General features: G+C 39.2%; 1 protein-coding gene across 3 annotated transcripts in view; it reads left to right on the top strand.

Moving 5' to 3' along the window:
• The first annotated feature begins 942 nt into the window (after positions 1-942).
• Positions 943-27,991, top strand: part of MBNL3 (muscleblind-like splicing regulator 3) — a 53,054-nt gene continuing 26,005 nt past the window's right edge. The window contains exon 1 of one of the 3 annotated variants that reach the window (XM_004685815.1): positions 943-1,197. In XM_004685815.1, the coding sequence (XP_004685872.1) occupies positions 1,021-1,197 (177 nt within the window). In that variant the 5' untranslated portion in view covers positions 943-1,020. Of the gene's footprint in view, positions 1,198-23,777; positions 23,840-27,991 lie in introns of those variants that run through there. The other 2 variants (XM_004685814.1, XM_012727098.1) reach the window with 2 other exon arrangements.

Below are 27,991 nucleotides of genomic sequence, written 5' to 3'. Positions count from 1 at the left end.
CTATCACATCAGACTCCAGTTTCAGAGCAGTAGACCCCAAAATGGACTTCTGCCCCAAAAGGATAAAAATGAAACAATTATTTTTGATAACTGGATTGTTGCCCACCTAGTATTGCAATAGCAACTCCCAGTGGTTGCTTCCTTTCACTACCACACTTCTGCCCTGAGAAATGCCCTTCTTAGTGGCAGTGACTGACTGTGCATGGTGCTGTCAGTATCTAGATGCTTCCCATTTTAAATAGGATATGGTTACTTCTTTTCCAGAGCTAGGTGAAAGCGGAAGCATTGTATACTTTTAGCTAATTTTATTTTTTTTTTCTTGCAGGTTTCTGAAAAGTGCCTTTTCTGAAAACTCTGCTGCTTGGATTCCACTCTAGAGCTGTCTCTATAAGCCCCTTTTCTACCCCCACCCCAAATCCATGTGCTTGTAGTTCACTTTTAGCAACTTGTCCATTCTTTTTTTTTTCTTTGATTCTCCATTTTAAGTCATTTTCCCTCCTGATTTTTCAGCCAAAAAAAAAATTAAAAAATACAGATATTACATCCTTACCAATCTTAACCTTTAAACGTAAGACATAGGGAGAAAAACCTTTCTCCTCTTGATCTGAGACCATTGCACAAATTGAAGGGCAGCCAGCGGCATATGCTTTTTGCAAGAATAATTGAAAACATCAACTGGAGAGCCCAGAATCCTTTTGAAAGTCTGCCAGTTATTTGAAGTAATTTCAGCAGCGGAACAAAATAAAACACTCAATATCTTAACCTTTACAGTTGCCTTCTTAGGACTTGGTCTCTAATTTGATTTTTAGTTGCTCTGATATAATTTTTATTTTTTGATTGGCTTCTTGTTTGACTAGACAGAATTTAACATTAATGAAAACCTAAGTGCTAACAAAGAAACATTTCACCAAGGCAACCTATTATCTCTTCACATTTAGCCTGAATTCAGTTTTAATCTTTTAAAAACAGCAGTAATATTGTCCTAAAGAGGGTGCACTTGATTTTCATTTTACTTTCAATATGACGGCTGTCAATGTTACCCTGGTTCGTGATACCAAGTGGCTGACGTTAGAAGTCTGTAGAGAATATCAGAGAGGAACGTGCTCTCGAGCAGATGCAGATTGCAAGTTTGCCCATCCGCCCAGAGAGTGCCATGTGGAAAATGGTCGTGTGGTGGCTTGTTTTGATTCTTTAAAGGTGAGTCTTACCTAAATGCATATAATATTAAATTTAAACTTGTTAATTTCTATGTTTTTGAAAAATGTGGTGTGCTTTGAAATGAGCAAACTTAATAGTATTAAAGTGGTGACTTTTTTTTTGCCTCTTGAAACAGGATAAAGACTGGGCATTTGTAGAACTAAGCCAGACTAAAGTTCACTCTATCGAAACCTACTGATCAAGACAGATAAACCTAAAGAAAGAAATTCAAGGAATTTTGTAGGCGTGAGAGATTACAGCCTTTTTTAGTCTTACTTCTTTGTATGTGATTTAGATTTTGATTATGGTGGTCATAATTAATCCTCATACAGCCTAGAACACGTTGTTGAATTATAACTATTGAGTTATAACTTCTTCTTTATGTTATTGAAATAACACTTGGCAGGGACCAGTCACCTTTTGGAGGATAAATAATTTCAGACAGAGAGTGTAAGGTTATAAGGTGAAAAATCTCACCACCCAGGAGGAAAATGATAGCATTTTGAAGTTTCTTAGCTGGAGTCTATTTTGAACCTTTAACTTAAATACACTGCTATCAACTAGCATCACTTAATTTTCTATCTGAACAGTTGGGGGGTTTTGAATATATTCTATATATTTCAAAGGTCATTAATATATTTCAAGGCTATAAACAAAATAATGAGAGCACATTCTGCTTGTACAATAAAACATCTATGATTGCAGATCAAGAAAATATCTCCGTGCTTATGTGTTGCTCATAGCCATACCTAAATTAAGGATAGAAATGAACAAATTAAAGCATAGAAGTAAAAAGTGGTAGTAGAGTCCTTGTTTAATTAATAGGATTTGCTATGATGCATTGGAGTTTTCTAAATATATCAAAATGAATTAAATGTCATAAGAACCTTTTCAATTCCTTGATACTGTTTTATCTTCTTCATGAGCAATTTTACTAATTAGAAGTTCACTTATGGCTGTACTAATGGAGCTCTATCCTTCATTTCTCCTGAAAGTTTATCAAGTGGTATACTACTTATGTAGTTACTTTTACTTATGGCATAGTTAATAGTTTTTGTTACATATCATTCCAGTTCAAGAATGGAAAGTTGTAATCATAGAGATAAAGGTAATTTCTACCACTGACAATGTTTGAATTGTTCTTATCGCAGCAGATGTTATGACTAAAGGGCTTATTCTGCTTTCTTCTTTCATTTTTCTCAAATTTCACCTACAGTTATTTTGTATATTATTTAAATCTACTGCTATAGTACTTGGGCAGTGACTTAAAGCAGAAAAGGGTACTGGGAAAATTGGGAAAAATAAGATGCCTTTCATTAGGTCATCTAGAGGATCAAGCATTGTACTAAGAATTTTACATGTTATTTCACGAGGGTTGAGGGTGCAGCCCAATCCACCACTGTATATCTGACCTTCACAACTTAATCTGACAAAGCTTCTTCACTCATAGATGGATAATATTCTCTACCTGACTTCTACAATTACTACAGAGGTTCCAATGGCATAACATAAAGCAAAAAACAAATGCATCACTATGGAAGTACACTTGAAATGCATACAATATTAAAATGTAATATTACTTCAATAAAAATTAATAAATATACACTGATGGGGGAAAGTGAATTAAATATTTTCTTCCTATCAACTAATATTTGTTAACAAAATACATATTGCACTACCACTTCAAACCTTCGAAAATGTATAATTCAAGGGTACATAGATAATGGCCAATGAATATTAATAAACCACTTAATTATTTAAATACACAGACTACTCACTGCACCCAGTGTTTTTAAAATAATTTTTAAAGTATATTAATATCTTGATGTCCAGTCACACAGGATACAGATGATTTGCATAAACCTTGCACTCAAATTTTATTGAAAGCCATAATATTTCAAGTATGCAAGGCCTTTCAAATAATTAATTTGTCATTTGGACAGCACATTCATCATAGATCCATGTATACACCAATGCTTTGTAGTTCTCTTATTATTCCTTTTCCATGATATGCATGAAAGCGATTTATTAAGTTGAGGGTGATTAACATATGTAGACCATACTATTATATCTGTAATACATAAATAACACACCTCGATGGTTATTGCAACATTTGCTGCTCCCCTTAATTTTGTATGATTGAACACCTTTGAAATGCATCTGTGTGCTGTTCCTTCTCTCATAAGTGCTTAAATAACTGAAGCCATCATTTCACGAATTTTGGGCTGCTGCCTTTGTTTTTATTTTTGTACGGATTCCATTAACACTGGGTACTCTACCAGATGATGATGGTTCTTTGCCTTCATAATAGGTACAATAGATACAATATTCCACACTCACTCAAGGGAATGCTATGAAAATAAGGAGGACAGGCTTGATGACTAATTCTGCATTGTGCTGAAGTGCTGTACCCATCACTTTATGCACATTGAGTGTTCAGTGATGAAGGTTGTTCCCTCATCAGCTAGAGATGTAGACGGTACAGCCCATAGATTGATTTCCTCCTCTTGTCATATGAATACGCAGCTGTTTTATCTTTTTCTTTCTTTCTTTCTTTTTTTTTTACTCAATTGTTTGTTTGGCACGGTTGATTTCAAATTCTCTCTCCAAAGCATTGCTTAATCCATTCTGTGCCTGTTTCTTAATATTATAGTTTACCATTGATCTAGGTTGGTATTTTCAATAAATGTCCCTTAGGTTTGACAAAAGAGTTGTCATTAAAAATACCAACTGAGAATTTTTGTGACTGTTTCAGAAACCAAGATTGTTATCTTCATGTACTTTGCTTCAAAAAATGTCATGATACCTCGAACCTTCCCCTCCATACCTGCAACTATGTGATGTCAAGTCACCTTTTACCCAAGAAGGATATAAGCACTGTCATTTTTCATTATGACAGATGAACACCCATTCCATCTGCACACCCTACTCACCAATTTTTTGTAGCAAAAATTTCCTGGTAGAGAGCTTAGCAGCAGTCTTAGCCAGAGGACAGTCATATCAATACACATCCTTTCCTAAAAGATGGAATTTGGCAAGAGACTTACACTCAATTTTAGACATCACAAGTGTGGTATTTTGACAAGTGAACCCTTTTGTAGAGAATTTTGTGGATGTGAATCCATCCTTATGGGTCAAACAGTCCTGAGTTACCTGCTGTCCCATACTAGTATTGTCAGTCCCAGCAGGTTTCAATAGTTTAAACTGATTATTTTTTTACTATTTACCTCATCTTTATTTGCTGAGGGAAATCTTAGCAGGAGCAGAAGACTCCTAGCAACATAATCCCAAGGGTTGCTGGATTATGCACCAATTAGAACCATTTATGACCTCTATCAGAGAAGCCTGCCTGTGCTCCAAAGGTACATAGGCAACATCTGTCATCCTGAGACTCTAAGAAAATAACTCTAAGAAAATAACGTTTTTCCTAAGAGTCTATATCTTCTCTGACACTAAACTGAAGAAAGACCAATAAAAGTCAGTGCTATGTTGGGGGGTTGTGGGTGGTTGAGTGTACACTGTGGTGGCAATACCTGAGGATGGTAGGATCCTTTATTTCAAACATACCAACAATAACATAATCCAATGTGACATTGGTATAAATAAACAAAATACTTCTTTTTAAAAATGAATTACAACTATACCTGAAGAAATACATATTGACAGCTCTACTTCACTTTTAGATAAACTTTTTATATGTGTGGAAGAACCAGAGTACAGGTCAGAGGTGCAGGGTCAGTGAGAGGATTCACCAGAGACAGAGTGGGGAGCAGAACAGGAATATTAATGAAGTACACTGCTGAGGGGAGCAGTGGGCGGGTCAGGAGAGGTCTGCTGCGCCATGTGGGTCACCTCACCTCCGGGGCTGGGGATTGGACTCAGGCCATAATGGTGGTAGTGCTGAGACTTAATCCCTAGGTCACAGGGAGACCCTTGAATAAACTTTTTATTTTGAAATCATTTGAAATCATTGCAGAAAAGTTGAGAGTAGTACCAGGAACCCATGCCTAACCTTCACTGAGTTTCCTGTGGTGTTAGCTCTGTACATAATGGGTACAAGGCTTCCTTTCTGAGGCAATGGAAATGTTCTGGACTTATGTAGTGGCAATGCCTGCATAATTCCGTGAATATACTAAAAACCATTGACGTAGTTTTTAAAAGGGTAAACTTTATGTATATGAAGTTACAAAATGACTCCTAAAAGGGTGTGTGCTGAGGTTTCCCTGTCTTCTCTTTTCTCCAGTCAGCCAGTTAACCTCCCAGCCATTATGTTTAGTTCCTCTTCCCCATAGGTATTTTAGGTCTATGCACGCAAGTATGTACATGTCTATTCTCTCTTTTTTTTTTAAACACAACTGGTAGCATACTCTTCCTTAGCCTCTCTTTTTATTTAATAGTTAAAGTAGAAGGAGGTGAAAAGATGTTCCATGCTGACATTAATCAAAAGAAAATTGGAGGTGCTGTATTTATATCCAAGATAAACAGAATTACACAGATACTGGGCTCTTATTAGTATAGCTGTCTCATGGGCATATGTTAGTACTATATTCTCATACTACTGTTAAAAAATAAGTGAATACAGAAGTGATAAAGGCAACCAGGTTTTTCACCATTGGAGAAAAGTTAGAAACAAAGAAAAGTGGAAAACTCAGATGAATCCTGTGATACAGGTTAGTATAGAGACATTGGCATGATCTCACCTGTGTTTTAATATGTGTGAATATAGACAGGTACAGAAATAAACATAGGTGTGTGTGTGTGTGTGTGTGTGTGTGTGTGTGCACGCATGCACACATGGTTAGGAGGAGTCCTTGCTTATATTTCCTGGTTGTGTTTTTGGAGGCCTGAAAGCAGCGACATTCTGATAGTGGTGAGCTCTCCTAGCACCAAATCTTATTTCTAAAAACTTTCTCAGTAAAAGGAACCAGCATTCTTCAAAATAATGCCTGACTCTAGACTGAAGCAAAGAAAATATAGGAAAAAAAAATATAGAGGCAAACCTGTAATGTCTTGTGGTGCCAGAAAGGAAGTTCTTGGAAAAGAGCAGGGCTTGACCAGAGACCAGAGAAGCCCAGCTGCAGGCGCTCCCAATGGCCAAAATGTCAAGGATATGAAATAGAATAAAAAACTGAGAAACTGTCACCAAGTGGAGGAGACACGGCAAATTAATGCAACGTGGGAGCCTGTACTAGAGTTTAGAACAGGAAAAATATTTTGGGGGGAAATTGGTGAAAATGAAATAAGGTCTCCACTTTAGTTAGTGGTGGTGTACAAAAGCTCATTCCCTGGCTCTGATAATGGTGCTACGTTTGGTATGTAAGATGTTGACGTTACAGAAATCTGAATAAAGGCTATGCAGGGACGCTACTCTTCCTTGCAATTTTTCTATAAGCCTGAAATTATTTCAAAGTCATATTTTAGAAGTTTCACACTTTTAACCTTACCCAGGCATCTCCTCTCCTTTGATGCTCAAAATGCAGTGTGGGTATTGGTTTGTTTTCTTGTTTTTTTTTTTTCTTTTTTTTTGGGGGGGGTTTGCTTTTTTTTTTTCCTGAAAAAAAAAAAGGGTTTTGGTTATGAAAATGAGTCAATTCTAAATCCCACACAATGGCAGATTCTGGAATTGACCCCCAACCAACTGCATAAATCAGGTCATTAAATAGTTAGGGAAAGCACATGTAAATGACAGCTCTTACAGACCTAGTACTTTAAGAATTGTGGCACTAGAGGGGAGATCATTCAGTTGGAATTCTTGCCATTTACAGATGTAACCTGGAGAGCCAGTGAGGAGGAATCCTTTCTCCAAGGTCAGCTAAGAAGTTTGCCGAAGAGCCTGAGGGCCCCGCTGTTTCTGTAGTCATGGTCTTTCCCCCACATACAAGGAATGGGGAAAAGGCCACTGGACCTATAATTTCACTAGATCAGACTCCTCTGGCCTGTGGCATGATTAGTCTGTCTCACTTGACATCGGGGTGCACGGCCAACCAATTTTTGTGTCTTCCTTTACTTTTTGTGCTCTCCACATAGGCAAGGACCAACACTCCTGCCCTAAAAACCTCCCTTGTTTTCAGTTTGAGGATAAAGCATTTAGATTAAGACTTTAAGTTTCATATTGAATTTTTGACAACCACTTGCACTGTTCATTTTGAGGAGGGAGAGAGGCGAGGTGCTTTTTATTTTCACACAAAGTTACTGCACTTAATGATCTTCAGTTTTGCTTACTTGCTGAGAATCAGAATGCTGAGCTGTCTATCCACCCTGGTCCCTGGTCCAGCTTTCTCCCCCGAATTTGAGATTATAACTGGGGGGTGGAACATGTATATCTTTACTGCATGAAACTCTTTCATGTCGGATTATATTATATACTCACTAGTACATTGCCCTGACCAATTAGGGAAATACCTGCCCCAGATTGGCTGTAAGGTTGCCGTAGCAGTTCTTAGTGTGGGTGAAATATTTTTTCACAAGATAACTCAAACTCTAATCCATCTCATTTAAGATGTTTTATGGGCACATAGCTCACAATCATTTCTCTGTCCTCCATACTGCCAAGATTGCAGTTGGCCACTTGGTAGGCAGGACTTGTGATATAGCCAGGGGTGTGTTCCTGAAACCCAGCTGGATAGCATTAACATTGATCTTTTGCTGTAGGAAGCCTGCTTAGTGTGGGAGATATGGAAAGCTGAAGTTAGAAAACCGTCTCCTCTTTAGAAGAAACTCTTACGTTGTATGGAGCTATCTAGCCCATCCTACTTTATCATTAAAGAATTCTCTTCATGTAGTGTGGCTGTGAAGTCATTACAAATATTATCTTTCTCTCGGCATAAAGTTTCTGTGAAATGTGGACACAGGGTCCTTCCGTGCATCTGGAAATAGCAATTAGCTCTTCTAGGAACATGGTCTTATTCATAGGGCACCAGCTAATCACAGCACTTCGTCCCCAAAAGATTGGCTTTCTTCCTATAGTATCCCTGAGGTGACTCTATCTTGCTCTCTCTCAGTCTTCTGCTTGATTGTTGACCTCTAGGGTTACGTATTCCATAGGGATCGTAGCTGTCTGCCCTCATTAGCTAAATAATTTTTCATTTTCGCCTGTATTTCCTCCATTATGTAATCAATGTTCAGTTTCTTAGACCACATTGTTGATATCTCATCTAGATTTGCAGTCCTGCTCAGGTTTTCAATGTTTTTATTTATATGCCTTCAATTCTCACCAGTGTTGCTCTGTCATGTAATTAGAAATTCAACTGATGCTTTTTCCTGTCTTTCTTGATAATGTTTTCTGAAAAGTCAGCAAATGATTCGTTTTTCAATGTTTTATTTTCTAAATTTTCTTCTCTATTTGGACTTAACTATGTTGTTTTTAAAGTTAAATTATTGTTTAATATTTTATTTGTGATGAATTTCTATGATATATTTAGTGTTGTGTCTAATCTGTTATCAGGTGAAGTATATTTGGCTTAGAGGATCCATCCATTTTTGCAGCTCTAACTTGGTCACAGACATTTAAATGTATGCTTTAAATTGACCTTTACTTCTGCAATCATGAAAACTGACAAAAGTATTTTATTGAACTCAGTCAATAACTTCAGTGATAGATGAGATTCATATTCAGGTTCTTAACATTCTTATAGTTTACATGTACTTTTCATAGCAGTTACATCATATAAACTTCCAAGATCTTTCCGTGATGAGTCATACAGATGTTTTTATTTATTGGTCAGTACAGCTGTACTTGTCTACAGAGGCAGACACTTCACCCACCCTCCACAAGCTCCAGTACTAATGTTCTAGCCCCTTCCTTACTTGCTGCTCCTCACTCCTCTTTGGTAACCAGTATATTTTTCACATAAATTTTTCCTATCATAAATGGGTATATATTTTTTTCTGTTAAAGGCCAGATTTTTATTTACCCACTGGAAATCAATAGAAAAGAAATTAGCTTTTTAAAAAAGATGCATTTTATGTATATATGTATACAAGAGCTGGGGTGCAGGCCAGAGTAGGGGGGAGGTGAGAGGATTCACCAGAGACAGAATAGGGAATAGAACAGGCAGATCATTTGAAATATAATGTTGAGGGGCGCATCAGGCAACATAGGAGAGGTCTGCTGTGCCATGTGGGTCAGCTCCCTGGCTGGGGATCGAACTTGTGCTGCAGTGGCTGCAAATAAATTCATTGTGCTACGTAACACCTTGTGCCCCCAGAGAGGCCCATAAATTAGCCTTTTGCTCCTACTCATGTCCTTGTGTTGCAGGTGGACAGTGAGGCAGTCTCTACAATAAAGACTACCCATAAGGGAAAAAAAGTAGAGTCCATAATGATATTTAACTGTGTCAAACATGACAAGTTCCTTAAAGTATGACATTCCCTATGTGTACAGCATGATTTGCTAACTTTATAGAAGTAGTGTTCTCTTGTCTTTAGGGCCCATCAGTGCAAACAGAAAACCCTTTTTCTCTGTGATGTTAAACCCTTCACCCAACTTTTTATGTGTACAATCTTGAGTAGTCAGCCCTATGGTGTCACAATACATTTTAAAGTTTTTCTACAAATACTACATTTTTCAAGGTAGCATTGTTGTAAGACCACATTGTTGCAATGTGTAAAAGTTTTGTCCTATTTCTAAAAGATAGTAATGCTGAAGTAGCACTTCGAATATATTAATTTTTTCAAGAACAGTGAGTTTTTGTTTTAAACATTTGATACTTATCACAGAAGTGGATTTTCTGTCCACATTTATGCTTATCACTGGCTCCACTCGATCTTTTCCCAGCCTGTATATAAACAATCTCCAGAATTTTGTAATTTTTTGGTTACTTTGACTTTTTCTGTTAGCCAGGAAAAGCAATTCAATCGTAACTTCCAAGTAACTGAAAAACTTATACATCTGTCTGATTTTATTCTGCTAGTACCCCACTGAGACAGGACCTATTTTTCCAGCTTTATTTAGATGTGACTGACATATTGCTTGTGTAAGTTTAAACTTCCCAACCTGATCATTTAATGCATTTATATTTTGTGAAATGATTACCACAGTAAAGAGAGTTAACACGTCTGTCATGTCACATACTTACCTTTTCTGAACATTTATTCTTTGAGCAGCTTTCAAGTGTGTGGTACAGCATTGACTCTAGTCACCCTGCTCCACATTCCACTCCAGAATCTATTCATCTTATCACTGAACCTTTGTACCCTCTGACCAGTATCTCTCCATTCCTTCTACCTCCTACTCTCCTGTCCTTGGTAACCACCATTTTCTCTGTTTCTGTGCTCTTGGTATTTTGTAGATTTCACATACAAGGGAGATCATATAGAATTTTTTCTTTGACTTATTTCACATAGCATAATGTCCCACGGTTTCATTCATTTTGTTACGAAGGACAGGAATTTTCTTTCTTGTGGCTAAATAATATTCCATAAAGTATCAAAATTCTTTTATATTTTTCAAAGAAGCTTTAGAACCAGTCCTGACAAATGTCTCTTTCTTAGGTGAACTTCAGATGTAACCATAGAAATATCTCCAATGAAACATGGTATCAGCTAGTGGAATGAACAAGGGAAATGTTGTTTTGTAATAGCAACTCTAACAAGGCTCCTCTGTGATCTTCAAGTCATAAGGCTCGTGCCTCTGTTTCTCCTTCTCCAAGAGCAGGCAGCCCCACTGCTTGCAGGACTATTGGTTGTGGCTTACTACAAGGATTTTATGAAGGTCAGGGGTCAATGTGACAGTTCTGTTAAATTCGTGAAGATTTCTATATTCATTCAATTTCCCAAACATGCTTCATTCAACAAACATTTATTGACACCTGCTACTTATTAGGCACAGGGATCAGTACTGTTTAGAATAGAAAGGTGGCCATTCCCTGACTTCTTAGAAAAAAGTTGCTATGGGATGAACCATAAGCCAGGTGCAGCTGGGAGCCAGAGCTGCGTGGATGGCATTCAGCCGTGCTGGGGAGATGAGCTGTCCTGGGGGAAGTCCTGTCTGGGTTTTCTTTTCAGGAGGGATGTCCAAGCAGAGCAGGGCTAACCCGAGTAATGACAGTGGGTAAACTGTGGTGTGAGTTTGGGGAAATACAAAGTACGCACTGGCAGAGGAGTAGCCTTAAAAGTCAGTGAGGAGTTTGAATTTTATTTTGTAGCTCTGGAGAATGACAGTTTTTAGTAGACAAACGACACCATCAGCCTATGCTAGATGAATCGACTGAGCAAAAGAGACTGGCCTGAAGAAGGACATCTTAGAAAGCTCTTGAAGTATTGAAGGTACGAAGTAATAAGTATTTGAATTAGGTGGTGGCAGTGGTGGCAGTGGGACTGGAAAGCCGCTGATGGAGTTGAGATGCTGCTGCTCTGGTGAATGAGAGGGGATGGACCATTTACCCAGTCCGTTGCTGTTGTGGTTACTGCCATATCAGATTTCCTTGGATTTTAAGTGAAGGTCTGGCATACATTTTGGGGGTTGCTCTTACATTAGATGTTGTCTCATTACCACAGAATCTTTTGAGTACAGCAAATTAGGAGCTTGACAATTATTTGGTGCATGAAGCATGAGCTGGCAAAATCACTTTGAGGGGGGAGCGCAGATATGGCGTCACTTGCGAGGTGCTGGTCATTGCTCACTTGCCTTCGGCCTTCCAGTTTTTACTTAAACCTGAGTGAAAATTATAGACATCTCTGTGTCAACTTTCCTCACTGAGCCACATCTTAACCTCGATTTGATGGTCCATAGATTGCTGATTTTTGCAGTTAATGCTGTCCCTTAGTATTTTAGAAAGTCCTTTGGCCAAACGCCTTTGGACACACTCCAAACGCTGCATTTTGAGTGATTTTACCTTATATATGCCTTCTAAAAAAATTGCTGAGTGGCCACATGTTAAATTCTATTTTAAAAGAATTATTGTGATAATCTAGTAATATTCGAGCATTATATTTTGCCTTAAAATGTTTGAAATTGAATTTTACGGCAGATGGCTAGCTTGCAAGTCACTGTATTCTAGGAAGTATGATTTGTGCTAATAAGGTCGTTCTGAGTCAAGTACAAAGTCATAATCTGCAGAGAGGGGTTTTGTGTATAAGATGACAGCCTTTTCCAATAAAAATATATATTTAAATTTCAATCAATAGGAAATGTACTGTGCTTTTTAAGTAGTCCAGAGTTTGAGCATAGAAAGGCCAAAAAAATCCTCCTAGAAAAAGCTCACATATTGACATTTTTAAATAAACTTAACTGGAGCTCTCAATAACTAGAGCTTAGTCCTAGCAATATTTTTTTTAAATGGGAAAATAATAAAGTAAGTTAAGATGACAGCTTAGGCCCTTCCTGGTGGTGCAGCAGGTTAAAGCACAGCACTGTGAAGCCTGAGCTGCTTCCACATGAGTTCGATCCCTGCCTGCCAGGGAGGTGATCCACATGGCGCAGCAGACCTCTCCTGGCCCACCCGTTGCTTCCCTCAGCAGTGTTCTTCATCAGTCAGCCTGTTCTGCTCCCAACTGTCTCTGGTGAATCCTCTCACCACCCCTGCACCTCTGGCCTGTACCCCAGTTTCATAATACATTTTTAAAAGAGTCCCCAGGCTTATGGGCTGTACCTGGACTGCAGGCAACTCAATCTCTTATAACTTCTCCTTCATCACCTGTATTTCTGCATAGTGATGTCTGTTTTCAAGCAGATGGTCCTGAGACCTCACACACAGTCCTCAGGAAAAGAAGGTATGAATCTGGTTTGGGAAATTGGCTCCACTTGCAAAAACAGGAACGATGCCTGAAACATTGTAAAAAAATATTTCAACAAAGAAGGAAGCGATGATTTGAAATACCTCCAAGCCTTCAACTCTTATTTAACATTTTGAAATAATGATCATAGTTGTGACTTGCATATATTACTAGGCAACTGGTAGCTAATATAAAACCAAGACTACTTCTCTCTTTCCCCAGATTTTCAAGGTTTCATTATGGTGGCACATGGCATTTCCTCCATCATTGAAGGATTACTTATAGAATCTATTGAATCATGTTTCCCTGTTCTACCACTAGAGAAACACACAAGGAACAATGACATTGCTTCTGAGCCAGAGATTGTAGAGGGGAAAAAAAAAAAAAGAATGTAGGAGACCCTTTCGAGAAAGTCTGCCTTGTGTAATAGGCTAGCTTTAGTGATAATGCATGTAAAACAAAACCAGAATGAAGGTGTAATGAATACAATCACATACTAGTGATAAGGGGATGGTAGAGAAACTAAGACTCCCCCTAAGCAAGAATTATTTGTGCCATTTTTGTCACATCTTTTCCATTAGAAAAATCCTCTTCTTTCCTTGAAGCAAACGTGAAGAGTTGTGATGAATGACAGTGCAGAGAAGTCATTTCCCCATCAGACTTGTTCCTTCTACTTAACACACCACACATGGCACCGCTAGTCACTTTTGACTTGTACCCATGATACCCTAGTGTTACAAGGTAGCCCAGAGTGGACTGGGCCGCCTGTCTGTGGGGCCTCACCCGCACTCACAACTGCAGGTACACACAAAAGGGTCAATAGCGGGTTTATTTACAGAAGGGGAAAGAATAGGAAACAACACATGGAAAGAGAGTGGGATACAAAAACAAAGTAATTGCAATACCTTACAGCTAGGCTGACTGAAAACACCAAGACACGCGGTCTGGAGAGCTGTAGTCCAGAGAGCTGCTTCCCAAGCAAGCCAGTGAACCAGCAAGAGGCTAAAAGAACGCAAGCGCCAGAGCGAGAGAGAGCCAGAGCCAGCGTGAGCGCCCTATTTATCCTCCCAAAATGTCCCAGAATCCCTTCCTGCTAGCTCCGCCCTGAGGTCCTGCAGTTCTCTCCCTGGTACTGCTGGGAGTTGTAGTTTCCAATCATTGGAGTAGGGGACAGGGTCCAGAAAGCTGGAGTAGGGGGTGGAGTCCATAAGACTTTGCAGAGTTTCTTTAGGACATGCTTCCCCTTAACACTACCACCTCTGCAGTTGTAGGCGAGGAAGTGGTGTAAGCTCCTTGTGGACAGGCTCCAGGTCCTATTCTTTGTGCCTTCCGTAATATCCAGCAGTCTCTTGACAAACAGGGGCTTAGTAACCTTTACACTTTTTTTTTTTTTTTAAGATTTATTTATTTATACCTACTGAACTGGGGTTCAAGCCAGAGGTGCAGGGATGGTGAGAGGCTTCACCAGAGACAGAGCAGGGAGCAGCGGGCAGGTCAGGAAAGGTCTGCCGCACCATGTGGGTCAGCTCCGGGGGGGAGGATCAAACTCATGCTGAAGTGGCTTTAGCTTCTTAGTACTGTGCTTTAACCCGCTGCGCCACCAGGGAGGGCCCTACACTTTCTTTTATCAAAGCAGAGCAAACAAAGCAATTCAATCAATACACATTCCTATGTGTTCACCAGAAAGCTAGGTTTACCATTTAGTGTGCAGCTGAAAATATTAACCTAATGTAAATTTTTGAAGTGTTAGATTTAATTTTTTTTCTATCATTCCATCTTCTCCATTACGTGTCATTCTTGCACATGAGGCTTATGACAATGATCCTGTTGGAAATGGATCATTTTTGTTAAGTTATTTCCAAGTCTTTTGCAGAAAATGCCATTGTATAACCAGTGAATATCTTATTTGCAGCCTATTAAGCTATCTGAGTGTTTTCTCTTTAAGCTTGTTAAGGCTTTGCGGGCATTCCCATATTGCCAAGCTGGGATTCTCAGTCCAAAATAGGATTCCAGTTATACCCAGAAGTAAACAACATGCTGCTGAGACTGCTCTTAGTACACAAAGACCAGAGTCACACATGATCGGATAGCTGCTTATTTTTCTTCAGGGTGAAATGAGGACACATTATATGAAATATACCATATCCTTGCTGCATCACCCCAGGATGCAGCTAACAGACTGTTTCAGCGCTTGCTTTGAGGCTTGGGACGCTTGTCAGTGCATCAATCTTTTATTACCACGCTGAGATGTTGTGGTAGGCTATAGTTTCTTCGCTCATTTTATGTGAAAAGTATTTACCCACTTTTAACTTGTTTTCTCCTACATACATATTTGGGGTGAGACCCAAGGGTGATGTAGCTGCTTTTAAGTAAATGTAGTTTCTACCAGTGAGTCAAGGTATCTGTTTATTGGAGAGCTGGGAAGAATATATTAACAAACTCTCTGCTGAAATTCGGGGATATAGTAAACTTTTCCATAATTAGTCTGGGGAGTTTGTAGAGCAAGTGTTTGCAACATGTACTAGAGGGATCTTTCCTGCTCACCTTAATAGTGAAAGCATTACTTTGTAAACAGAAAATGAGTGTGTTTCCTAGAAGCAGTCAAAAAAATTTTTGAGAAGCCTGTTCCTGTTTTTATGTGACATGAACTGGCTTCTATTTCATATGAAAGAACCAGAGATGTGGAAATAAGACCCTTCCATATGACCATTTAGAAATGGAATCATCAGCAATATAGGAAAATGCTTAGTAAGTAGCTCCTGCTATAGTTGGCTGGGGCGACAGTTGCCACAGAGCAAAGGCTTTCAAAAGCATAAGCCCACCAGCAAGCCCCAGGAACTGGATAGAAACCGCCCTCAGATCTGCTGAATCAGAAACTCCGGGGGTACTTCTGATGGTCTGTGTTTTCAGAAGCCACCCTAGTGACTCTGGTGAACACTGAAGTTGTCGACAGTTTAAACAAACCACAGTAGTCCAGAAGAGGATCAAGGAAGGATGATGCTTCTCAGTTTCAGGATTCTCAGCACATTGTATTGCCCTCAGTGCTTCTTCTTTTTCCCCACCTTCCTCCCTCCACCCCCCACAAATGGCCATGCTTGGGTAATTGTTTGTATTCAGCTCTGGTAGAAAGAAAATGGCATTTTGGGGGGAGGCTTATTATGTGTTCCCACCACAGCAGCCCAGAGCTAGTTGGCTGAGATACAGCACTGAGACACGCTGCACAAAAGCTAACAGTTCAGTTCTGTTTCAACATCTCTCAAAAATTTTGACCACAGAACCCTACTTTTGTGGAGCATATAGAAACTTCTCATGGGACATTATGTCATAGGTAGTTGGGCAAGAATAACATTTGTGTCTAAATGAGTGAAACCAAAAAGAAACAAATAGTTTAATTACGTGTCTATTAAAGCACTTAAAAAGATTAGTGAGTCTTTTTTGCACCCCCAAATCTCATTGTAGGTGTTACTATCTTCTACAGGTGGATTTGAAAATTTCATATGAAGCAAACATCTTTGAGATGAAAAATAATAAAGCTGAAAAAATAGTTTAAAATTTTGATAATAAGATTCAAGTTTATTATTTTATGAACTTATATAAACAACATTAAAAAGCCCTTTGCTATAATTAGCTACCTAGTAGTAATTTAAGCACCATTAACATCTTCTGTTACCATCTATTATTTATTTTGTTCTATCGTTGCCAGGAAAAGATGACTTAACCTGATTTCTTTTTATCATGTTAGAATATATGAAAAAAATAACAGCATTGTGACAAAGTTAAACTTAAAATATACTGATCAAAAACTGATGCTCCAAACTTTTTCGTAAGTAGAAATTACTTTGAATGTTTTATTGATTTCTAGTTTAAAGTGAATTTTTGTTATGCAAGATCTTAAACTTCAAATGGTTTTTTTAAAAAAAAAGTAATTCTTGACTAGATAAACTGGCCTCCTAAATAGCTTCTGGCTTATTGTAAGTTGATAAGGAAGCTATAATTCTTTTCTCTTTTCAGTTATTTTCAAGGATAAGATTAAAGCCTGGATCTGCTTCTTATCCTCTGCCCTTTTACCTATCATACCACTGAGCTGTGGGAGTAGAAACTGTTTAAAAAATAACCAGTTCTAAGAAGAGAACTGTTCTTGACATTCTAACCTTATATACAAATTCCCTTTCTAAGTACATGAAAAATTCTATTACACAAATAGTCAAGAATTATTCATAAAATGATGCATTACCTTTTGGGGAGAGAAAATGGGAAATCCTAGTTTATATTCTGTCATCTTTTTTTTTTCTCTTAATTCACAGGAACAATCCAAAAAAATAATAAAAATAAATATAATTGTTGATACTTGGTACTGATTTTACTCCCAAAACATACTAAATGTCACCTTTATTCTTTCAAAGTGCCTCTGAGATATGTAGGGACAGGAATTATTCCTACAAAAGTTGGTTAACAGAATCAGAAAATATTTTAGCCATGATCTAAAAATAATTAGATTCCAAGACACTTTAATCCCCATCTAGACCTCTTTCTAATAAAATACTGAATTCATATTAACGTTTAAATATACTCCTGCTTTGTCTAGGAAAAACACATTAGAAGTCTAAGCATGATGGGCCTGTGACCTGATTCCAACCAGTTGATGGATTTCAGCACTGAATTTATTTGTTCCCATCATTATTTTCCCTATCATGTTGTCTTTCAGAATACAAGTACACTTTGGCATCCTGCATGTTCAGTCACTTATGAGATCTGCATTCTGTACTGTCCTCAGCAAATATTCATACCATTTTGTCTTTTAAAAGTTGTGGAAAAACCTAAGTGCCAAATTGTATTTAATAGGATAGACTTGTTGATATTATTAGAGATGTTTACATGATGCATCCACATATAGATTTGATTGGAAGTCTTCAGTGTTATTTTGTGAAGGTTTACTTAACTAGAAATAAATCGGGAACAGATAAAATAAAAGAATCACAACCCTTCTTCATAAGTTTCAGTTGAAATGCTGCTGGAAAAGACAAACCCTACTTCCCAGGCTCACAAAGGATCACTGCATCTCATACTATCTCAAACTGAATACAGTGGTACTTCATTTATTTTTAAAAATTCCATTTTAAAAAGTCACCCTAAATACAAATGCTGAGTGGACACACATCAAAGACCCACTGAAACTGGACTTTTGCTAGTGTCATCGGGTGTGAGGTGGTGTGTGTAGTGAATATGAATTCTCTTTTGCCTGTGCTCGTAGTGCAATGAAATTCTTCAGAACACTTTGTACTGCTGTGTGATAATGTTGATCTTCTGGCATTCTTTGGAGATATTCTCTGTTTTGTGATAGCGTTGTACCCACAGTGCACTGCTATCTGTGGTCTGAGTAAATATGCTTTCAAGTGCCACTACTGGGTTTCTAAAAGATTATTCTTTAAAAAAAAAAGATTTATTTATGTATACAGAACTGGTGCAGGGGTGGTGAAAGGATTCACCAGGGACAGAGTGGGGAGCAGAACAGGCAAACTGATGAAGTACACTGCTGAGGGGAGAAGCGGGTGGGTCAGGAGAGGTCAGCTGCACCATGTGGATCATCTCTGGGGCGGGGATGGAACTCGCACTGAAGCGGCTGTGGCTAGCTTGCAGTGCTGTGTCCTAACCCGTTGCACAACCAGGGAAGGCCTAAATGATTCTTCTTTAAGGTAGTAGTTGTGGGTCACAAAATGCACATAGCCAACTCTTGCTGAACCCCATTTCCATCCACTCTCTGTACCCACAGGGTTTTGCTGGACTGTTATTTTTTTCAGGCTGTGGACCATAAGCATGCATAACTCAACTCCTGATGATATAACACTGCTTCTCCCAACTGACAAAAATCCAATCGTGCAAACGTTTACTGTGCTGTGCTCAGAGAGGAGATGTTTGCACTAATTGTTCTGATTCGAAAAAGATGAAAGATTATGGATAGCACTTTGAACAGTGCCCAACACTGGCAAACACCCAATAAAGTTAGCGGTGATTATTCATGTGAACTTGGTGTAAACAATGGACATTCATTTACCTTGTCTTTTTGTTTTGAAGTCACCCAGGATCACTAGGTGCTTGACAAAACCTCCCACTTTCCATACATTTGCCCTATTCAATGTTTTCTGGACCTTAAAAACAGCCATTTGATGTGTAATCTTTGTTATAACCTTAGAGGGAAAATGGTAGCCCGGACAATAGAAATATTTGTACCGATTCATTCCTCACTTTAGCTCATATCAGTGCATCTGGAAGCAATGCTGTGCAGATTAAGAGTGTGAGCTCCAGAACAAGAGCCCCATGGCTCAAATCCAGCTCTGCTACATTTGTACTATCACCTTGCACGTGTTTCTTCACCTCTCTGTGCCTCCTATCCTCCGTAAAACACTGACCTCTGAGGGTTACCGTGCAGATGAAATGAAATAATGCCTATAAAGCACTTTGAACAGTGGTTGGCACATGATCAATACATAATAAAGTTAGCTGTGATGTTGCAGGTGGACATGTTGTGTGTATGGGGGGTAGGGGTGGGCAGAAGCAAACTGGATCCCATTGTCCTATAAATAAATCCCAAGATGGTAATGGAAATATTACATTACAGGGGCCTCAAGCTGGTCTCTGAATGTTTGTCAATGATTGTCACATGCCCAGTAAGAGGAACAGAAAGACTATAGATACAATGATTCTCCAGCACAGTCATTAAAGGTCAGAATGAATTCATATCAGAAGGGCCATGTGGCCTTCTATACTAGAGTCTTGCCAAATATGAAGTCAATGTAATACATGAAACAAAATAAAACCAACTGAAGTCTCCACTTACCTTTAGTGAAAAATAGGTATAAAAGACCAGCACACTGGTATTTTACATATCCTGGTATATTTCACTGTATCACTGCATCGGAGACTTTCTAGAACAGAATTTCGTTTACCTTACATAAAAAATAACCCAGTCTTGTTTTCATTCTTTTCAGAACGTCACACATTCTGAAGCTTTCTAATTTTACTCTGATTTTCAGGGAAGGCACAATGAAGCTAGAGTATATTTGTCTTACAGGTATTCCCCACTTTAACAACAACAACAAAAAAAAAAAAAAAAAAAAAAAAACACTTGCTTTTTGCTGCTTCACTTTTAGGCAAGACCTGCACTCGTACCTGTTTTGCCTGGAGCTAGTCTAGAGGCATAGCACGTCCCCTCCACCCAAGCAATCAGAGTGGCTCCACCAACTCCTTCCCCAGAACTGCTTTATACAGCCTGTGATTTTATCTTACCATCCTGTTTGTGCTCTACGTTAATGTGATTTAGAGCTCTATGTGTCATTTGGTAGCTTATTTTGGAGGCCTGGGTCACCATATTAATTAATAGCACTTGCTTCTTTACTGTACGCCAGCTTTGGAACGTTTCACAGGAAGGCTTTGCTTTTCAATTTCAAGAGAAACCTGCATTTTATTTTTGCCTCACCAAAACGAGGATTCTACTTACTAATTAAAAGGCACTGACAGCTCCCAGATCCTTTTTCTGCTTAACATAGAGGGCATGCATTCTTAAAGTGTGCTGCTCTCCCTAAAATTCAGGTCCAAGCTGTGGAAACTGACTTGCCGGGTACAATTTAATAGATTTTCCCACTAACTTAATCAGTTTGTTGTTCTTTGAATGGCCTTATTTTCCCCTTGTTTTAGATTTGGTGTTGGGCATTCTTAGGCAGAGGTTGTATTCAACTTCTCTTCTGTAAGGTTGGGAGACATTTATGGTTGAGGGGTTGACTTATTTCAAAACATTAGACTTCCATTTATCATTTTATCTTCTTTAAACTAACCCCATTTCTAGTGACATTGTTTGTGGATGACCTTATTTAGTTCTTTAAATACTAGGAACGGTTTCATCATCATCAAACATTAACTGCTCACTGAGAGAAGGTGAGCTTAGCACATTGGCCACGCTCACTGTTAGGCTGAAAGAGGATCACTTGAAAAGAATTTTGTAAAGTAATCTTGGTAGTTCCCTCTAGAATATTGTCAAGTTTGTTCACATCTCTGAAGCACACTTTGGATGAAATTTAGCATATTTGATAGATAAGTCAGGCCAGGCTGTGTAGGTCTCTGTTTTGAAAAGAAAGTTTGTATCAGTAAGTTGCTTATTTTCCTGTCTGCAGAACAAAACCAAACAGTAATTGGCCTACTTTTCCGGTGTTTTGTAAAAGAATCACTGAGTGAAACTCACCATGTTATTTAAAGATACAGTAGATTTGAAGTTTGGAGTTTTCTTTGGGCATTTGCTTAATACTCTAAAGGGCTTACCGTTTAAATAGCAAGTAAACACAAAGATTTCAATAGGATTTTTGGTGATAAAGATGCATTATCATCACAAAATGTAGATTGGATTCATGCCTCAAAGTATCTTAATGGCAGTCCCTGTCACCAGTTAAAGTTTTTTTTTTTTTTCTTAAAAATTGGGTATTTGGTGTTAATTTGGTTTATTGTAAAGTAGCTACATTTAACTGCATGGGGTTTAAAACATGACTTCACACATAGGGATTTAGAAAGAACTTGTAAACAGAAATCTTCATATTATGCTTTAAATTTTGTTATCTGAAAGAAGGCATGTTTAGCAAAGGAGGCACTGATTTTCGTCTTTGTGCCTCTAATTTCAAAATGCAGAGGTAAATCAATAACTGTAGCTGCCCTTTATATAACCTCCAGGCAGAGGGGTATGTGGCTGGCTATACATGTAAAATTTTTAATTTATTCTTAGCAGCATACTGAGCCCTACAAGGATAAATTGTTTAAATATGAACAATAATCAGTGCCTTTATCATCTTATACTGGCCTGTATATTTGCAAGATATTTATCTAGATATAATACTTCTTTAAAACTTTATTTTACTTACAGACAGGAAACTTAATTTTGGAAACCCCAAGGTTTAAGTTCAGCGCAAAACTAAGACCCTTAGGAATTGAAGGGATTGACAAATACCTTCTTACTTCCCAAGTTTTGGGGCAGTTAAAACTTACTCAAGACCCTTAAGTCCATGGAAAACCTAAATTAAATGGCATGGTTTCAAGCGACAGAAGTCACAGAGCAGACAAGCCAGCTAGAAAAATAAGGTTTGAAGTTATTTTTTTTTAAAGATTTATATGCATGCATACAGAACTGGGGCACAGGCCAAAGTGCCTCAGTGAGAGGAGTCACCAGAGACAAAGTGGGGAACAGACAGGCAGTCTGACAAGGTACACTGCTGAGGGGAGCAGCGGGCATGTTAAAAGTCTGTCACACCATGTGGGTCAGTCACCTCTCTGGCCAAGGATCGAACTCATGCTAAAGTAGGAATTAAACTCATGCTGACGTGGTTACAGCTAGCTTGGTAGTGCTGTGCTTTAACCCATTGCGCCACTAGGGAGGGCCCTGAAGTCATTTCTAAGTCACTTGTTTAAAGCTCTCAAACAAAGCGAGCGAGCCAAGCAGCCATCTGTAAAGATCTGACAGAATTTACAGCTTTGGCAAGGGTTGTCCGGAAGATGGCTCTGGGATCTTTCTATATAGCAAGCTGAGGAAAAGTCTCCATCTTGTTAGCTTTGGGGAGATCAAGTATGGGCAAAAACGTTGAATGTCACGGCAACAGGAATTCCAGTACTTTAAAGGTGGCTACGTTATTCCTGAAATGAGAAGCCTGAAGCAAACATCTCTAAAATGGGACTTGGTTTGAGTTTTATTAGGAGAGAGTTGAAATCAGATCAGTATTTTCAGAAGGGTAGTCTAAGGGGATATGTTAAAAGATATTTTACGAAAAGAGAGGGCTTCTGTGGTTAAACAACACTAGGAAATGCCAAAGGAGGAGGAGTCAGCAGGTTTCCAGATGGGACAAACGAGACAAGACCTTTACGATGTTCTTGTATATTGTTGGTCTCAAGAGAGGAATGGCATGGGCCACTTCGTACAACTATATAATGAGGACATTAAGTCTTTGAGGGGGTTCTCTTGGGCCCAGTACACACTCTGACAAATGCTGGATGAAATAATCTCTAAGAATCTGTCCAGCTGTATTATTTAAGGTTTCTATGAAATAATGTCATATAAACCTACCCAATTTTAGTACAGTTTCATTCTTTCTCACCTACTAATCGTGAATCTTTGATAATTTTGAGAAAGGATCCTGCACTCTTAAAGAGTAAAATCTAAATTCACGATTGCATTTAGTAAGTGTTCACAATTGCATTTATTAAGTGATTCCTGAAGAAATGCTTTTGTTCTTTTAAATTAGCCATACCCCTCTACTTCTCCTTCTCTTGATATGAGTAACCAAGGAGTGACTGAGAAAGGTCTATTCAAATAAAGGTCATCCATGCCATTTTGGGGTGTGTTTGGACAGAGAGCTTATGTGTGTATATGGAAGATGAGGCTTACACAGTCATCCTCTTGGGTGTTAAATGATGGGCTTTTGAGTGAATTTGGGAAATTTCACAGAGCTGAAGAGCAAAAGGTTAACCTGCCCTCCTCTCTCACCCCCCCATAAAATACTTAAAAACTTAAAAGCTGCATCTTTGTGTGGTAATTCATATGTTGGAAAGAAATTGTATAAATTTAGTCAGGAGTTAGATGGGTCTTGCTCACTCACCAGGCTGCTCTTCACCCTTGGCTGAAGGAGGAGCTTCAGCAGGCAAGGCAGTCACGTGAACTAAAGTTGCGCCACTGTGGGTGGGAAAGTGGATGGCTGACAGGATAGTGAGCCGTGTGAAGCCTTTAGTGGGAGGAGCCATGGAATAAAAAATTGCTTCCTCCAACAGCCAACTTCCTCAAATTCCTTGCAGCTTGGTCAGGTAAGCTGGGGCTGAGAGAGACTTCTGCTCTGCTCTGGGCAACTGAAGGCCTAGTTGAGCCTGGGATGAGTCCCTGGAAGGGGATACTTGGGACCTTAAGGTAACAGGTTTAAGATGAAATTTTGAGGTGACTTTTTCTTTACAATAGAAGCTTAGCTGGGGAAATGGCTTGAATGGCGTGTACTTCTACTAAAAATGTGTTTATTGTTTAACTGAAATTTTAGTTTGATTGGGGGGGCTGCATTTTCATTTGATAAATCTGGCAGCCTTAGATCTAATTCTAAGCAGAAGCCTTACCTGGAAAGAAAGCGTGCACAGAGCTGTTGACCTTTCTGTTCTGCTCATAAGCAACTGAATGGGGTGTCCAGAAAGGGGAGATGGGGAAACCCTAAAAGCAGTGGATGCGACTGTGATCCACGAGAGACATCCCCTTATGTTGTTTCATAAGGAAGCCTATGTAGTAAGTAGCTTTAGGGGTAAAAATATGATTTTATATGTGTTTTGTTTCTTAGAATAGCAAGTTGAATGCCACTACTTTTATATTGCTTTTTTCCCTGTATTTTAATGACATTTTATCTTGGCAGCCATCCAATGCTTTAAACACAGCCTTATGAATACTTAGCATCAGAAATGCCTTCGGAGTTTTGGGGACTTGCAATCAGTGTGCTTCAGGTGTCTTTGGGCTTCCATTTCTTTTGGGTTGGTTGTTGTGTAAACAGAGATGATGCGTTCTTAGGAGCTTATTGTTGACCAGCGATTCAATTCTTATTTTTCTAAAAGGATTGAAGGTATTTGATAGATTGGGGGTGTGAGGTGGAATGAGGTAGAAATGGAAGAAAATGTGGGAGGGGGATTGGTGACAAAGCTTGGTTTCACTGTGAACAGCAACTATGACTTTGGGTATTATTTGCTCTTCAAAACATTTCTAAGAAAGATTTCAAGCTCAGTTATATTTGAAAATAAGTTTCATGTGAATGCTGCTGAGAAAGTGCTGTGCAGCAGGAATATTTTTCTTCTAAGAAGTCAGCACAAGTGAGAGAGATGCACCAGAAGACCTCATCCGCTGAGATTCTCCTAAAGTCCTGTATTCCACCCTTGTCTCAATAGCTTCGGGGAATTCTATTCAGCTCTGTTAGAAAAATTCATGGTAGGGGCGGAGCAGTTAGAGAGGCACTTCATTCTAAGCCCACCTTGGAAATGCATGTCTCCTTGGGCAGGCGGGCCTGATTAGATATGGATTTGCTGTGGATTTCTTTTTGTAAATTCTGGGTCCCTAAGTCCTGAAAGTTCTTGTGATCGCAGACCCCTGGAATTCGACCAGGTTCTGTGTCTGTCTGTATCTGCATGTATCTGGATTCCTGACACTTCTGGTTCAATTCTGCTGAATCACAGGACTTTTCAGCCATAGTGGTCACATCCACCTCAGAGTCTGCATTCATAGAAAAGAAAAGAAAAAAAAAGACAGGTATGAATTGGCTATTTTCTGGACCTGAATAGAGTAACGGTTCGTTTAGAACAGACAGCCCAGAAAAGCCTCGGTCATGTGTTGGCTATTGTTCTCTTCTTCAGGGAAGAAGAAAGAACTTATGAAAGGAAATAGCAAGAGAGGCAATTACGCTTCTAAAGCAGACTTGGTGTTATGCCCTATGAAATTATTCTCACAAAGTTCATTCATTCAGCAAACTTTTATGGCACAGAAACATCCCGGGAGATTCAAAGATGTGGAAGATATAATAATCCTTTAGCTTAGATAAGCTCAAAGTCTAATGGGGACATAGGCATGCAAACAATTTATTGATGTACACAGTGATCCGTACTAAGATAAACCTGAGTACAAGGTGCAGTTGGAGGCACAAAAAAGGGAGAGATAAATGGGAGTGGGGGGTGGGGAGGTGGGTTCAGGAAAATCTGTACAGAAGTCATTTGAGCTAAAGCTGTGCACTGGGTCATGAGGGTCTAGAAATGTGACATCTGTCCTAACTGAGCTGCTTGTGAGTTAGGACAGGTCCCTTCACCTTCTTGACCTTTGCTTTCTTTGTAAGATAAAGGTGCACTAGATGTTCCTTAGAATCTGGTTCAGTCCTAACAGTTACAATTTAAGGAATCAAATTATCTTGGTGGGCTGTTCGCCACAACAGTGTAACAGTGGCATCTACTCCTCCCTTCATCATTTGGAGGTCACAGTTTGAAGCTGTAGTGAGAGGCTAGAACATTCTTCTGTCCCTCCTCAGTGTCTTCCCTAACCTGATTTGCGCCAAAGTCATCACCCCCCCCCCATGTGTGTGAGGTGTCCCGAAGGCAGAGTCTGGTGGCGTGAGGCAGCACTGCCGCCTGCAGGGGGTGCGGGGTGGGCTGGCTGTGCCTGGGCAGGGGGTGCCCGCGGTCATCCTCAGTAAGTTCGCCTTCACTGTATTTGGGGAGTGATTTAGTAAAGACTCTTATTGTAATATTTCTTACCTATTTACAGTTTGTTAAACTTTGTATGCAGAATTTTAGGAGTGCTCTTTGTATATCCATGTTAGTACCCCTGGTGTTGGTACACAATATTTGGAGGACATTAGAATGCCCAGTATGCCAACTTTAGAAAGACAGAACTCTGAGAGGAAAGTGCAGAGTTTGCCGTGTCCCTGCTGCTCTCTGGCCGATACTCACTTTATTTGATGTTGCCTTCCTTTAGCTCTTCCAGGGTTTGCCTAGTTTTTCTAGGTCTGTGGTGGTTTTAGGAAGCAGGCAACCTAACAGACATGATTTGTTATTCAAGACTGACTGTTACTCCTCTGAGAAGCCATGTCTGTGCATGTAAGTATGTTTCTTTTGAGCGATATCGTCAACAGGATTTTTCAATTTAACACATGATCATTAAAATGAAATAGCTTGATTTTTTTCAAAGAACAAATCATCTGTTAAGGTTTTTTATTTAACATTTAACTCTTGGTAGCCTAGTAGAGGAGTGAGGTTCTTTGAAAGGGTAATCCAGTTATCATTGTATTTGAGAGAAGGTTTTTTTTCAAAATTCCAAATGTATTTGAAGAAGCAAGTAGTTCTGCAAACAGCTGTTTCTGTTAAGATACTGTGATTGACAAAGGGTAATTTTCAGCTTCCTAGGGTCCTTTTCTTATTCTGATGGATGGTAAAGCTTTCTCTCACGAACATAGAAAAGTACATTTCACAAGTACATTTCACGGGGTTTTTCTACCACCAAGTGCATGGAAAGTCTTACATCTGACAGACTCTCGCTCTCCTAACTCCCAAGACTTAGGTGGGATTTGAATTTCTACAATGCTACTTTTCTCTCCCAGTCAAAGTCTTTGTACTCATTTATGAAAACCCTGAAGGTAGGAAAAAGGAAATAGATTGAATTTTGGAGGTTTTATGAATGCTCTGCAACTTTTTCCTTTGTCTGTCATCAACTTTTTGATGCAGCTATATTACAGTAATGTCATTGACCGTTTCTCCCCCTGCTGCTTTTTGGGTGCATTTTCAAAGAGAGTAGATGAGAAAGGGGAGGTGGAGGAGTCATAGGTGTGGGAGCACCTATTTCAGCAGCGAATCACTCTCCTATTGAATCACTGTGCTATTTTCTTAACTCAGTAACAGTGAAAGCGCAGGTGAGAATGATTTGTTTTTAAGACCAAAGGAAATGGAAAAAGAGAGAAATTGAGCTAGACACCCATGTTGTTGCTCTGTTCCCTTCGATGTGTCTTTAATTGTGTGTGTGTGTGTGTGTGTGTGTGTGTTGGCAGAGAGAGTCTTGATGCTGTCTTGAGGGACATATGGCCTGCTCCACCAGAGGCTGGCCACTGTCGCAGCTCCGTTTGCAGAGCTGGTTATGACATGGTCTTATACTTGGCCCTAAGCACATGGCCCTCAGTACACGGGTATTGAAGGAGGGCTTGGGACACCATTGACTTGTCTTGGAAAACATGGTGGGTCATTTTTCTCAAACCAAGAGAGTTTCTGGTCTGTTCCAGATCCATTGTCATGGGATATCTTGTGATGATAGAACATGCTTAGCTGGCTTAAGGGAAACTTCGGAATCTTTCTAATCCATAGTGATTGGTTTTCCAAAGGACAGAAACAATGGGTGATTATATATTGTCCTAAGCAATCCTTCCCCTGACTATACCCCATCCCATTCACATATAACTCACCAAAGCCTTCATCCTCTACAAGGACACAAAGCAAATGTTAGCAAATGTCAAAAACCAAGTTTGTCTTACCCTCCCCGCGCCCTCCCCCACACACCAGCTCC

The sequence above is a fragment of the Condylura cristata genome, unplaced genomic scaffold (genome assembly GCF_000260355.1).
Source record: "Condylura cristata isolate star-nosed mole 26May11 unplaced genomic scaffold, ConCri1.0 scaffold00019, whole genome shotgun sequence".
Taxonomy (NCBI): Eukaryota; Metazoa; Chordata; class Mammalia; order Eulipotyphla; family Talpidae; genus Condylura; species Condylura cristata.
This window is presented reverse-complemented; position numbering and strand designations above follow the sequence as displayed.